This window comes from Podarcis vaucheri (assembly GCF_965113315.1).
Source record: "Podarcis vaucheri genome assembly, chromosome: 16".
In the NCBI taxonomy this organism is placed as follows: domain Eukaryota; kingdom Metazoa; phylum Chordata; class Lepidosauria; order Squamata; family Lacertidae; genus Podarcis; species Podarcis vaucheri.
In genome coordinates, this window is record NC_138754.1 from 11,856,935 (window position 1) to 11,871,328 (window position 14,394).

General features: G+C 49.7%; 1 protein-coding gene and 1 long non-coding RNA gene across 3 annotated transcripts in view; one reads left to right on the forward strand and one right to left on the reverse strand.

Moving 5' to 3' along the window:
* The window catches only part of LOC309520720, a 102,436-nt gene extending 88,429 nt beyond the window's left edge, over positions 1–14,007 (reverse strand). Inside the window, exons 1-2 of the long non-coding RNA XR_014214336.1 lie at positions 13,875–14,007; positions 12,841–13,646 (exon numbers count right to left, since the gene is read on the reverse strand). This is a non-coding gene — a long non-coding RNA (uncharacterized lncRNA). The remainder of the gene's footprint in view (positions 1–12,840; positions 13,647–13,874) is intronic.
* UBXN1 (UBX domain protein 1) lies at positions 763–14,392 on the forward strand. 2 transcript variants are annotated; one of them, XM_082202498.1, is made up of 10 exons: positions 763–899; positions 3,098–3,192; positions 4,909–4,962; positions 5,056–5,177; positions 6,277–6,355; positions 6,678–6,869; positions 7,391–7,442; positions 9,960–10,088; positions 12,460–12,643; positions 14,014–14,392. In XM_082202498.1, exons 2-10 carry the CDS (start codon positions 3,137–3,139, stop codon positions 14,061–14,063), a joined length of 918 nt encoding a protein of 305 aa, XP_082058624.1. In that variant the 5' UTR covers positions 763–899; positions 3,098–3,136; the 3' UTR covers positions 14,064–14,392. The 2 variants fall into 2 exon arrangements, with proteins under 2 accessions (XP_082058624.1, XP_082058625.1); XM_082202499.1 differs by lacking the exon at positions 763–899 and adding an exon at positions 1,212–1,395.
* Positions 14,393–14,394: the final 2 nt, after the last annotated feature.

Below are 14,394 nucleotides of genomic sequence, written 5' to 3' on the forward strand. Positions count from 1 at the left end.
TGTCAGGTATGGGGCAAGTGGGTGTACGTTGGGAAAAATGGGCCACCCTGCGCCAAATTGGGATCTGTGCAGGGTCAAATCTGGCCTGCGGGCCAGAGGTTCCCAACCCTTGCTATAACCCCTGCAGCCAGTGAATGAATGAATGAGCAAGTGAAAGAGAAAATGTGAATGAAAGGGATATGATAGAAAGAAAACAGAAGAGAAAGAATGGGAGGAAAAGAAAGGGAGAGCAAATGCGAAAGAGAAAAATGGAAGACTCAAAAATGAAAGCGTGAAAGAAGAAATAATGAATGAAAAATAAAAGAATGAAAATAAAAAAGGAACAAAAGACAGGAAAACTGAACTAAGCAAACGTAAGAGAAGAGAGAAAGAATGATAAAAGAGAGAAGTGAAAGAAAAAACTACAAGAGAGAGAATTCAAAAAAGGGCAGGCAGATGGAAAATAAATAAAAGGTAGAAAGAACGAGGAGAAGAATAAACGAGGGAAAAGGTATGATAACATAATGAAATTGTAAAAAAAGAACACATCCCTAAAAACAGTAATAAGTTAATTAAATGAATTGAAAGAGAAAGAAAAGACAGGTGTGTGGTGGCCTTGGGGAGGGATACATACATACATACGTACATGTGTATGTGTGTAACAGGAGATAAAATCGCTTTGGCACACATTTGACCCCCTCGAACCGTTCCCTGCCCCTTTAAGGCGAAGCTCTCTGCCGACCCTACCGACCGCGCACCCTTTCTGTCCCTCGGCGGCCGCCTTCGCGCATTCCGGCAACCTGCCCACGTGAGCCAAACAGCGGCCGCGCGACAGACCCGCCGCTTCCGGTGCGCTTTTGCTTTTGCTGCTGCCGCCGCCTGGGAAGAGCGAGCGCGAGCGCCGGTCCCTCGGAGCGCAGGTGAAAGGCGGGGGGCGGGCGTTCCTTCTCCCGCCCCTGGGAAACGGCAGTAGAGGGAAGGGGGCTCGCTCGTGCAGGCCCCCTCCCCACCTGGCGCCGCCTGCCCTGCGGGGTTCTCCCCCCATTCCCCAAATATGCGGTCCCTTTAAGAAACAGGGAAGGGCCCCGCCTTGGCACCCCCCTTTTCCAGCCTCGCGTTTGGCTCCTCCCCCTTTCCAGGTCATTTGCTTTAAAGACCTGGGGGGGGGCCTTACATTTAACCCTTTAAGATCTATGGAGGGGAGGAAAGCGTAAGAAATAGTTGGGTGGGTGTTTATGGGACGAATTTAAACCCCATAGGTCCTTCCCCTGGGGATAAGTAAATAATACATGCATTTTATTTATTTGCAAAGATTTATAAGAGGCGCAAATTGAAACCGCAGATAAAATCCACAGAACTATCTTGAAACGGAAACAGTCACCACCAATAATTAGAAAAAACTGAAATACTGATGAGGTCAGTAAAAATTTGAAAGCGAATCTAGGTAACTAAATTTGTGTCTTTGGGTAGGTTTGCTGTAATAATGATAATAATAATTTTAAATGTATTCAGCAGGCTTCTTAAACAATATTGTGAGGGTGGACACATCATGCTCCTTCTGGGGTAGTTTTCCACCTTCGTTCCCCAGACAGCTCTCACCTGTGGCTCCCAGAAGCTGTCAGCATGTGACAGTGGTCTCAAACCCTCAGTGAGTCAGGGACTTCACCTGCATGTGAAGTGGATCTAACGGTCAAGAAGGCCCACTAGTCCAAAAACTGCTAGAATTATTGATGCTTAGAAAAACTGCTATAAGCTGCTCTGAGCTTGTGGGGTAGAACGCCTGACCCTAGGGTTACACAGTTGACTTAATGGTTGAATAGGAATTCGAACTTGGGTCTTCCCAGCCCTAGTCTTTCAGTCAAACTGCTATATCCCACTGGCTCCTAAATTAGAGTCATCTCAGGGTGGAGAGGCTAGTTCCTTCATCCCACCTCCCCCGGCAAGTCTACTGTAGCTTTTACAAACAGCTTAAGACAGGATTGGCCCATGTGGTGTCCTCCAAATGCTGTTCGACTCCAACTCCCTTTTGTCTGGGCTTGATGGGAGTTGTAGTCCAACAACATCTGAAGGTCACTGGAGGCTAACCATGTCCTCAGATACCGTCAAACCTCAGTTGTCGAACGTAATCCGTTCCGGAAGACCATTTGACCTGAAACGTTCGACAACTGAGGCACGGCTTCCGATTGGTTTGCAAAAGCTTCTTGCACTCTGTGTCGGACGTTTGAGTTCCGAAAACCGGAGCATTTACTTCCGGGTCTTTGGCGTTCGGGAACCAAAACGTTAGAAAACGGAGCCATTCAAGAACCGAAGTTTGACTGTGTAGAAATGAACCAGCAAAACCTCCCCTGGAGTGGAAATGCAATGATAGACGGACTTTTCCCTTGCTTGTTTTTTCCTACCTTAACAGGCAGCTGTTCAAGGCAAGAGTGTGGGTGGCGTGTAGGCACTCAAGGCCTTGGCTGCACACACTGATCTGATAGTCCTCTCCAAGGCTGGGAGGTTTGCTCTCTCTTAACTACAGAGAGCGCAAAAGAAAACAGGACACATTCTGGAAACAGAATGGTGGCGGAGTTGTATTAACACGACAAAATCGTGACCAGCAATTCTCTCTGTGTGTGACTTTTAAGCCATTCTTGGCAAACAAACAAAAAAAACACCTCCCAAACTGGCGTACAATAAAGTATCAAAAGTATGACAAACAAATGAGAATTCCATGTATTATCACTGTGCCAGTGCAGAGTGATAACTTTTGACTTCGAAGATAACTTTTGACTGTAGCTTTATTCCAGAAATCTTAGGACAAATGTTTGCTGGGTGGCACAGATTGTTCTGTTGTACAGATTGCTCAGGGCTCTGCCTCCGTGGTCACAGGCAGCATGCTTCTGAATACCTGTTGCTAGAAACCACAGAAGAAACTGCTTGCCAGTTTCCCACAGACATCTGGCTGGTCACTGCGCAAACAGTGGAGGCTGGACGGATCCAGCAGGCTTTCCTTACGTTCTTATATTTAAAAATTCTGGCTCCCGGAATCTTACTTCCCTTTGCTAACCTCTTCCTTTTGCTGTCGCTGTTAAAGGAACTAACGCAAATTTCCGGACTCCTCCTGTTTCTTTTGCAGAGTTTGCTGGCAGTGGTGGTGGCAGCCCAGCCCAGCAGCATGGAGGCTACGGCTCTGGAGAGCCTCATTGAGATGGGCTTTCCCCAGAACAGAGCGTAGGTGTCCGTCCCTGGGGAGGGGTGGGAGGCATGGGAGGGTTCAAATGGCAAGGCCAGCCCTTCTGGTCCCACATCTATTGCCCAGAAGGCCTAGAAAGAAGAAAACTGGATCTGTGCAAGATCTCTCCTCTGCTCCCAGTGTATATGTGTGTTAGCTTGCAGGTACCGTATTTTTCGCTCTATAGGACGCACTTTTTCCCCTTCAAAAATGAAGGGGAAATGTGTGTGCGTCCTATGGAGCGAAGACGCCGTAGCCCCGCGACCCTCTCCCGGCTGGAGAGGTGAAGCGCAGCTATGGCAGGAGCCTCTACAGCCCCATGTCACCTCTCCAGCCGGGAGAGCGCGCGCGGGGCTAAAGCAACCCCCGCGACCCTCTCCTGGCTGGAGAGGTGACGCGCGGCTATGGCAGGAGCCTCTCCGCTGCGCCTTTCCGCTGCTCCCTGACCTGCTCTTTGGGGCTGGTGGTGGGCTTCCCCCCCCAGCCCCAAAGAGCAGGTCGAAAGGAACCTGAAGCCTGGAGAGCGAGAGGGGTCAGTGCACACCGACCCCTCTCGCTCTCCAGGCTTCCAAGGTAGCCGCCTGAACGCACCTTAAACGACACCTTGTTTTAGAGCAGGAAAACAAGAGGGGGAAAGTTCTCCCCCTCTCTGTGCAGCGCCTCCTGCCGCTTCACTGAAGGGGCGCTGGGCAGAGAGGGGGAGATTTTTTCCCCCTTGTTCTCCCCCCTCTAAAACAAAGTGCGTCCTATTGTCCGGTGCGTCCAATGGTGCGAAAAATACGGTATATATGTGTATATATATGGGCCGCAGGTGGCGCTGTGGGTTAAACCACAGAGCCTAGGTCTTGCTGATCAGAAGGTCGGCGGTTCGAATCCCCGTGATGGGGTGAGCTCCCATTGCTCGGTCCCTGCTCCTGCCAACCTAGCAGTTCAAAAGCACGTCAAAGTGCAAGCAGATAAATAGGTACTGCTCCGGCGGGAAGGTAAACGGTGTTTCCGTGTGCTGCTCTGGTTCACCAGAAGCGGCTTAGTCATGCTGGCCACATGACTCGGAAGCTGTACGCCGGCTCCCTCGGCCAATAAAGCGAGATGAGCGCCGCAACCCCAGAGTCGGCCACGACTGGACCTAATGGTCAGGTGTCCCTTTACCTTTATATATGTATATGTATATGCTCCCAGTGTATATGTGGGTTCAGACAAGCAGTACTAGACCATGGCCATTGGCCTTAATTGAAAATCAGCCTTTACGAAAAGCTGTAGCTCAGTGGTAGAGCATTGGCGCTGCCAGTCAGTGTGGGCAGCATTATCTCAGTAGAAGACAGCTTTCTGTGTTAGTATTTGGGAAGGGCTACAGCGTCTACCTGGCCTGCAGAAGGTCCCTGGTTCAATCCCCACCATCTCCAGGTTGGGCTGGGGGGACATTCCGTGCCTGAAATCATCAGTATAGAGCAGCTGCCAGTCAGTGCAGACAGTATTGCGCTAGGTGGACCAATGATCTGACTCAGTATATGGCAGCTTCCTTTGTGGATTTTACTTAATTGTTGCAGTGAACCCTGTTGTCCCGCAACCCCCATCCCACCCTAGATGAAGGGGAAGTTGGGCTGGGGTGATAAGTGCCCTGTGCTTCCAGCCCTTCTCAGAAAGGCACAAAAAAATGTAGAATAGCCCTGTGTTCATATGTAGTTCACTACCTCGTCCCTCTCCTTTTTACCCAGAGAGAAGGCCCTAGCGCTAACAGGGAACCAGGGCATTGAATCAGCGATGGATTGGTGAGTATTGGCTCCCTCCCTCCCTCCTGCGGACCCTTGCAGCCCTCTTTTTACCAGTCTTCTCCTGAATGGTGCCTCTCTCTTAACTCCCAGGCTCATGGAGCACGAAAATGATCCCGACCTGGACGAGCCATACGTGCCCCCCCAAGGCCACGTTCTGAGCACAGAGGAGCCCCCCGAGGGAAGGACGCCAGAGTCAGTGCAAAGTGGATCAGGTCAGAGCAAATCTGGAGAACTTGAGGTGGGAGGGAACCTCATCAGGGGGTCCTGTGGCTGGCCTAGTTCTTACTAGCACCTGGGAGAGGAAGGGGAGATTGGAAATTGTTCCATCCAGCCAGAATTGAGCTCCTTCGAACCTCCATCTCTTTCCACTGAAGGCAACTTTTCCAGAGGTTCTAGAACAGGAATAGCCGACATCTCGCCCTCCAGATGTTGGACAGCAGCTCACATCATCCCATCCCAGGCTGGGGCTGATGGGACTTAATAGTTCAGTAACAGCATGCTGGCCCACCCCTGTTCTGGAATCCTGCCTCCAGAGAGCCTTGCTTGGTCAGTTAGATTTGTCCAAGAAAGCTCTATGCTAAAAGCCGCAAACCAAAATCTGAATGTTTCCGTTTCTGCTTCTTTGTCAGCCTTCTTCCTTAACATTGTTGGCTCTGGTTTTTCTCCCTCTCTCATCATTATAGAACAGGAATCCCCAAACTCGGCCCTCCATTTGTTTTGGGACTACAATTCCCATCATCCCTGACCACTGGTCCTGTTAGCTAGGGATGATGGGAGTTGTAGTCCCAAAACATCTGGAGGGCCGAGTTTGGGGGTGCCTGTTCTAGAACTCTGGAAGTACAGTGTGGGAACGGACAAAATAAAGTCCTTCTTCCCAAACAGTGTATGGTTAAATCTGTGGAATCCACTCACATTAGAATCATAGAGTTGGAAGGGACTCTCTTCTTCAGGGTCAGCCACTCAGATGGCTTTAAAAGGGGGTTAAACAGATTCATGCAGGAAAAGGCTGTAAGTGCTTCATTCTCCAATGCCAGAAGCAACAGCTGCAGGGAATCACAGCTGGAGAAAATTACTGTTGCACTCAGATCCTTTGACTTTTATGTTGTGAACTGCCCTGGGATCTATGGGTATACTACTAGTACTATTAATAATAATAATCCAGTGAACAGGCTCTTGTTATGTTCTTATGTTAATTTTCCTTTTCCTTTTTTCTTTTTCTGCTCATCCTCAAATATAGGAATTTCCTTGCTTGTCTCCTTGGGTTCTTCCAAGCCCAGAGGGTAGCAACATAACAGGTTTATCTCCCCATAGATCCCACGTTAGAGGAGCTGACAGAGGAAGATAACCGACGCCCCCTGAGCGAAGAAGAGAAGCGGGAGCAGACAAAGAGGTAATCATAGTTCTGGCGGCTTTAAATTCTGCAACCTGAAAACCCGGATTCCGTGACTAGAATATGATTAGGCTAATCTTGCAAGCCTGCATGTTTCTCCCCCCTACTTTGTGTGGAACTTGGGTCCCTATGTGGTACTGGACTTCCAGCATCCCCAGCCAGAATCACTGGTTGTCAGGGATGATGGGACTAATGAAATCTTGATGGTCAGGTAAGGCATCTTTGCATAATTATGCCGCGAGGTGAGCAGGGCACAGAGCTGCACCTTCCAACCCTGTGTGGCTTACGAGATCTCCCGGGGATTTTCCCCATGTGCTTTCAGGATGATGGAGCTGATCACTCAGAAGCAGCGAGAGCGGGAGGAGCGGGAGAAGCGGGAGAGCATTGAGCGGGAGAAGCAGCGCCGGAAGCAAGGCCAGGAGCTCTCCCTCATCCGCCAGAAGCTGCAGGAGGACGAGATGAAGAAGCTGGCCGAGGAGAGGCGCAAGGAGAAGCTGGAGGAGAAATTGGCCAAGTGAGAGCCTGTGGGAGGTGGCAGTGGGGACCCGGAGGGGGGCTGGAAGTGGGGAGGGGGTTGCTCCTATAGTGGAGAACAGCAGCAGACCTCTCATGGTCTGCGGGTGCTTTTAATGCCTTCCCAAATCAAAGCAAAGGAGCTGCGAATGTAGGAAGTTGCTTCTCTGTCGAGTCAGGCTATTGGTCCATCTAGCTCTATGCTTCCCAAACTTTGACCTCCGGCTGATTTTGGACTACAGTTCCCATCATCCTTAGCTAGCAGGGCCAGTGGTCAGGGATGATGGGAGCTGCAGTCCAAAAACAGCTGGAGGCCCAAGACCACTCCCCGAACCCCTGGAGTGTTACTGCAGATGAATACTGAGCTGGGTCTTGACTCTGTACAAAGTAGTTTCCTTTTTGCCGCTGGGATAACCCCATTCTTGACACTAAGACTGTTCTCGAATGGCGCACTCTTGCGATCAAGTTGCAGCCTCCCTTGCTCTCCTACCCCCCCAACATGAAAACTCTTCTCCTTTCCAGGCAGCGGGTGCGAGAGAAGATAGAGCGCGACAAGGCCGAGAGAGCCAAGAAGGTAAGCAAGCAGCAGAGACTGGGAAAGGGGTGTGCTCTGAGAGTCGTGTTTTTGCTCGTGGCTTCCTTCCACGAGAGATGTGGGACCCACAGGTGGAAATAAAAAGAATTAAAAATAAAAAGGGATAATCAAGGTAACAAATGCGCTGTCTCCAGTCTGTTCTGTTTCCTTCTAAATAATAATGATGATGATGATGATGATGATGATGATGATTATTTATACCCGCCCATCTGGCTGGGTTTTCCCCGCCGCTCTGGTCAGCTTCCAAAAAATATTAAAATACAATAATTCCAGTCTCCTCAAGGCTGACCCAGAGGGAGAGAAAGGACAGGGGAGCAAGTGAGCCGAGACTGATTCACATAGCATGAATTCAAGACTTGGGGAAACTGCCCTTCAAACAATACTGGGCTCCCCTTTGCTATCAGCGCTGACCGTTGACCATGTGGCCCAGGGCTCATTGGAGCTGGGAGTCTATAAACAGCACCTGGCTATCCGTATTTCAGCACTGCATCCATTTTAATGGAGTATTTGTAGGAGGGATGTTACAGGAGAGAACTTTCAGAAAGGCCAACTCCCACCTTCCATGCAAAATGGTGGAAGCCAGCAACAAATGCATTGCAAGGTCCTCCTGCTTGTTTGCCCAAGCTCTTAGGCCAAGGCCCTGCCTGTTGGGTAAACCCTCCAGTGTTGTTAAACTTAAATCGTAGAGTTGGAAGGGACTCCAAGAGTCATCTAACAGACCCTGCGTTTATCACCCGAGGCCTTTTTCATATGCCTCCTCCACAAACGGTCTGAAGGGCGGCAATACGAGAACGGGCCTTTTCTGTGCTGGCTCCCTGCTTGTGGAACGCCCTCCCTGGGGAGGCTCTCTGGGTGCCTTTGTTACATATCTTTAAGCATCAGCAAAAACATTCCTCTTCTCCCAGGGTTTTGACTAATTAAACAATCTATGGCCTTTTAAACTGTGGGGGTGGGAATTCTTTTTGTTTGTTGCTATGGTGGGTTAAACCACAGAGCCTAGGACTTGCCAATCAGAAGGTCGGCGGTTCGAATCCCCACGACGGAGTGAGCTCCCGTTGCTCAGTCGCTGCTCCTGCCAACCTAGCAGTTCGAAAGCACGTCAAAGTGGAAGTAGATAAATAGGTACCACTCCGGCGGGGAAGGTAAACGGCATTTCTGTGCACTGGTCTGGTTCGCCAGAAGCGGCTTAGTCATGCTGGCCACATGACCCGGAAGCTGTATGCTGGCTCCCTCGGCCAATAAAGCGAGATGAGCGCCGCAACCCCAGAGTCGGCCACGACTGGACCTAATGGTCAGGGGTCCCTTTACCTTTACCTTTATGGTATGTACTTTAGTCTTTTTCTATTGTAAACCACTCTGTGACCCTCAGATGGTGATGTCAAATTTAATAAATGGTAATAGTAATAACAACCCCTTGCAATGAAGCAATCACCACTACAGACTCCTTGACAGATGGCCATCCCTCTGCTTAAAATGAAGACCACCGCCCTCTCATGGGAATCTGTTCCCCTTTCGAACAGCTCTTGCCACCAGAAAGTTCTTCCAGATGTTTAGTCAGAATCTCCTTTCTTGTCATTTGAATCCATTGATTTCAAATTCCCCCAGAACACTGTCTTCTAAGTGACAGCCCTTGAAATAGCTGAAGACTGCTCTCTGTCTCCTTCTCTGGGCTAAACGTTAACCAGCTCCCTCAACCGTTCCTCATAAGGCTTGATTTCCAGACCCTTGATCATCTTGTTTGCCCGGCTCTGCACACTTTTCAGCTTGTCAGTATCCTTACTGGGTCCTCGCCGCGTGATCACATTCACCCAGTGAATACCAGCTGCACTGGCTCTCAGTGGAGTACAGGATCAGGTTCAAGGTGCTGGTTTTAACCTTTACAGCCCTATACGCCTTAGGGACCCTCGTACCTACGGGACCACCTCTCCTAGTATGTCCCACGGAGGACCTTTGAGGTCCCGGACCACAGGGAGGTTAGGCTGGCCTCGACCAGAGCCAGGGCTTTTCGGCTGTGGCTCTGATCTGGTGGAACGCTCTGTCACAAGAGACCAGGGCCCTGCGGGACTTGACATCTTTCCGCAGGGCCTGCAAGACAGAGCTGTTCCACCAGGCCTTTGGCCAAAGCACAGCCTGACCCCCTCCTTTGGTAATCCCCACAGAACTCTAGCCCAATGGTTGCCATGAATTTGATTTTGAATTGATTTTAGAATGAATTGGTGTTAGAATGCATTTCAATCAATTGATTGTGATTTTAGAATGTTGTATTATTTTATTGTTAGCCGCTCTGAGCCCGGCTTTGTCTGGGGAGGGCGGGATATAAATAAAATATTATTATTATTATTATTATTATTATTATTATTATTATTATTATTATTATTATTACTAGTGAACAGGGCTTTCTGCCCCTAGGGTGCAAGCCTGCCCTGAGAACATACATCAGGATGATGCTGGGCAACTGTCTTTTGTCCACTGACCCACCTCTCCTTTTCATTTCAGTTTGGCGGCGGCTGCAGCAGCTCTTCCCAAGGCCCCACCCTGCCTGAGCAACCGGCCCCCACACCGGTTCCCTCGTCACCCAGCCAGGAACCCCCTGTCAAGCGAGAGTATGATCAATGCAGGATACAGGTAACCGACTGCGGGGCAGGCTTTGTGTTTGTGTGCAGAGAGCTGCTTGTTCTCATCTGTTTCTTGCACACACCATAAGCCACTCTGCTTGCAATATACAGCCATGTGGTGGCCGACCTTAACCTTTTGCATTCCTGCCGTAAAAGACTCCCTGAAATCTTCCCTGCCTAATGCAAGCAGAAGTAGACCGTGCCAGGTTATCAGCGGTCCACCCATGCAAACTGGAGGAGACTGCAGTTCCAAATTGGTCCCTGCTGTGAGCCTCCTTTCACTTGTCCCCTTTTAATTTTATTGATCTTAAGATAAATACAGAAGTAGAACCATGTCGAAATGCAATTAGCAGAAAATGCAAGCAGCAGTTCAAGCTCTTTGCCCAGGATGCACAACCAAAAAGGGACAGCCTAGTTAGATAATACTAAATCTATACATCCTATTCTTTGATCCTTATTGGCACATCTCATAAAACCTGTCAGAGAGTAATAATAATAATAATAATAATTTATTATTTATACCCCGCCCATCTGGCTGGGTTTCCCCAGCCACTCTGGGCGGCTTCCAAAAGAATATTAAAATACTATGATACATCAAACATTAAAAGCTTCCCTAAACAGGGCTGCCTTCAGATGTCTTCTAAATATTCCCCGGGACCCACACAAAGGATAATGGGAATGTGAACCTACTTTTTCCAAAATAATGGTAATATTTCTTAGTGTTTCTGTAGTGCTTTCAAGTGCTTCAGTGCATTATCTAGCTGTAATCCTTACACAACAACCCTGCAAGGTATTATTATTCACCACATTGCACATGGGCTGGTGGTGGGGGACTGAGATTGAGGGCTCGCCTAGTAAGGCCACCTAGTAATTTCATGGCAGAGGCAAGGCTCCAGATGTTGACTTCCTGACTGCAGCTCAGTATACTTTGCATGCAGAAATCACCAGGTCCAGTTCCTGGCATCTTCTAGTAGGGCTGGGGAGCCACTCCCTTCCGAAACCCTGCAAAGCTGCTGCCGGTCAGTGTAGACAGTACTGAGCTAGATGGACCAAGAGTCTGACTTAGGAAAGGCAGCTTCGGTGGCTCCCTGATGATTTTCTGGAGTTCGTGGTGGTGTCACTTGAGGTAGCTTTAGGCAGGCCCCCACTTCTGATCTCCATCCCCACATTTGCAACAAAATCATCATCTACCCTGTGGTTAAGGATTATCGAGAGTGTGTGCAGGAAGCATATGAACCACATAAAGCACTAACAATCCTTAAACCTTAACATTCTTAATTATTAAAGAAATAAGCAATTACCATTGCATGGTTGAAACCTTTGGCAGATAAGAAATCTCCGAGTTCTGAATGAGGGTCTTTAGTAAAAACAACAACACAACCAACTTAAAATTACATGTGCATTGTCATCCCAATGGCTGCAGTTAAGATTAACCACAGTTTAGGGTTCGGATGTAACACTAAACTGCAGCTAGCCAAAAACGTACTGTCAGAGCTGCTTCCAGATCCTAGCTCACAGAGGATCACACTAGCCAGCAATCACTTTGTAAAAGTCTTTATTGAGTTACAGTTTCCATTCTCCAGCCGCTGCGTGCAACTCTACGTCTTATGGGTTAGACCGGCGAAGCTCCGTCTGAGTCTCCGCCCCTTGTACACCAACTTAATATCCTAGCCTTACTCCACCTTTTCCGCCTGACTGTTCTTCTCTGGGTCCCTCTGCCCCCCTGGGTCTCTTCCTTCCTGGATTCTTCTGACGCCGACACCCCGGACCCTCCTGCCTCCTTGCGCTGGGCTTTAGGACCTGGCTCCCTTTCCGGGCTGCTTACTGCGCCACCTTCCTGTGCATTTGAACTTGGCGCGCGCGCCCAACCTTCCACTTTCCGTCTGACCGTTTCTTCGCTCCCCGATGGAGGTGTGGCCACTCCTGACTCGTGCCCTCCCTCCTGTTGTGAGCTGCCAGCGCTTGATACCTGACGCCCTTCCTCTCCCCTGCTCTCTGTTGGTGACGCTGGTCCCGATTTCCAACTGCTCCCCTCTGAGCCCCCTCTGGCCCTTTCCTCCTGGGGTGTCCCCCTAGGCTCCCCCCTTGCCCTGGCCACTGGTGCTCCTTTCTGTGAATCTTCTGATTCACTGGAAAGACTCGGAGATCTCGGGTCGTCGTCATCACTCATCCTTTCTTCTGCCTCCTCCCCCTCGCTCTCTGTTTCCTCCCTTGCCCTTGCCTCTGCTCCTGAACCCCTGACACGTACGTTTTCCCATCTTCTACTCGTGGCCGTGCTGGAAGGAGAGGGAGGACAGCCCACAAGCCCCAAGGCTTATTCATGTTCATGGATGCGACAATCATGCACTATTTCAGATCCTCTCCCCCTCTCTTTTCCTCAGGTGAGACTGCTGGACGGCACGTCGCTCACCCAGACGTTTCGAGCCAAAGAGCAGCTGGCCGCCGTCCGGCTCTACGTGGAGCTGAACCGCAAGGACAATGGTGACGAGCCTTTCCACCTCCTCACCAGCTTCCCGCGGCGTGTCTTCACTGAGGAGGACATGGAGAAGCCTTTGCAGGAGCTGGGTGAGTCTGAGATTGCTGGGGTAGGAAGAGGGAAGGGGGTGAGGGTTGCTTGCAGTGTTTCCCTCCTGCTACTCCGTGGAGGACAGAGGAATTCTCAGGCAGGGGCTGGGAACCTCTGGGTCACGAGCCCAGTTTGTCCCAGCACGGCTCCCAGTTTGGCCTACAATACCCACCAAGCTATGTCTCGCTCCTAATACCTTATGTGACGTCAGGTAGAGGTGCAGCCGGTCTGGCTGTGCGTGGGGAGCTCAGTTGCACAGCCAGTCCCTGCAGAAAGCAGGCTTGAAATCATTGCCTATTAGCTCACACGTTTTGACTTCAAGCCTGTGAATTAGTTGTGTGCTGTATAAAGCGCTTGCAAGCCCCAAAGTCCTGGCAATCATCACCCCAAGTCAGGTGACTGACAGGTGAGCAGGGGAGAGGAGGACCCGCCCCCCGGCAACACCAGGTTCCCGACCCATCCTAGGCCAAAGCGCTGTCTGTTGGAAGCTGACCCATTTTATGCTACATCTAAGTACAGAGAGAGCCTGCACCAGAGGAACTGGTGACCTAATTTTTTTAGTTGCTGTTTTGTTAATATTGTTTTATAGATTCTAAGTGCCATATTGATTTGTTGATCATATGATACGACTTTTGCTGCAAATGTGATGGTTAGCTTTTTTTTTTAGTTCATTTTGTTAATAGTGTTTTATAGATTGCAATTGTTTTATTGAGGATTTGTTAATTATTTCATACGATTCACGCTGCATTACGTTATTACGTATTGTTGATAAGCCGTTGAGATCCATTTGAATGAAAAGTAGCCTAGAAATACATCAAATCAACCCATAAGGTGCTGAACTCCAGCTCCCATCAGCCTCTGCCAGCATGGCCCAATGCTCAGGATGGGAGTTGCAGTCCACCAATATCTGGAGGGCCAGTTTTCCCCCAGACGCAATTGGAACACACACATTTCATGATCCCCGACTGTTGCCTGGCCCAGTTCTAGGGAACCAGTTCCCAACTTCACCAGAACAGTACAGTGGTACCTTGGGTTACAGACGCTTCAGGTTACAGACTCCACTAACCCAGAAATAGTACCTCGGGTTAAGAACTTTGCTTCAGGATGAGAACAGAAATCGTGTTCCGGTGGCGTGACAGCAGCAGAAGGCCCCATTAGCTAAAGTGGTGCTTCAGGTTAAGAACAGTTTCAGGTTAAGAACGGACCTCTGGAATGAATTAAGTACTTAACCTGAGGTACCACTGTACATAAATATTGACTGTTTTGCTTTGACCCAAAGTTCTAACACCACATTTGCCCGGCTAACTACTGGATGCAAGTTTCCCCCATTACCTCCCACTCTCTGCCTCTCTCTGTGTCTCCTCTGTAGGTTTGGTGCCTTCTGCTGTGTTGATCGTAGCGAAGAAAGGCAACAGCTGAAGTGGCTCTCCTCCTCGCTCTCTCAGCCCCCTCCTTCCCTTGCTGCGGAGGTGACTCTCACCTGACCCATGTGCTCTGTCTCTGGGGGAAGCGCACATCCCAGCCCCTCCTGGTTTTCCTAACCAACTCTGCCCACAGAGACTCCAAAGCACCACCATGTCTTTGGGCTGGGATTCCGAATCAGTGACGACGATCGGGGTGGGGTTGCGGGGATGCGATGGAGAAAAGTGTTGGGCTTCCCCTCCTGTCGGGGAGGGAGGGGCAAGGTTGCAACTTGACTTCCTCTCTTCATGCCACACACACACCATGAATAAAACCTATTCTCTCTTTC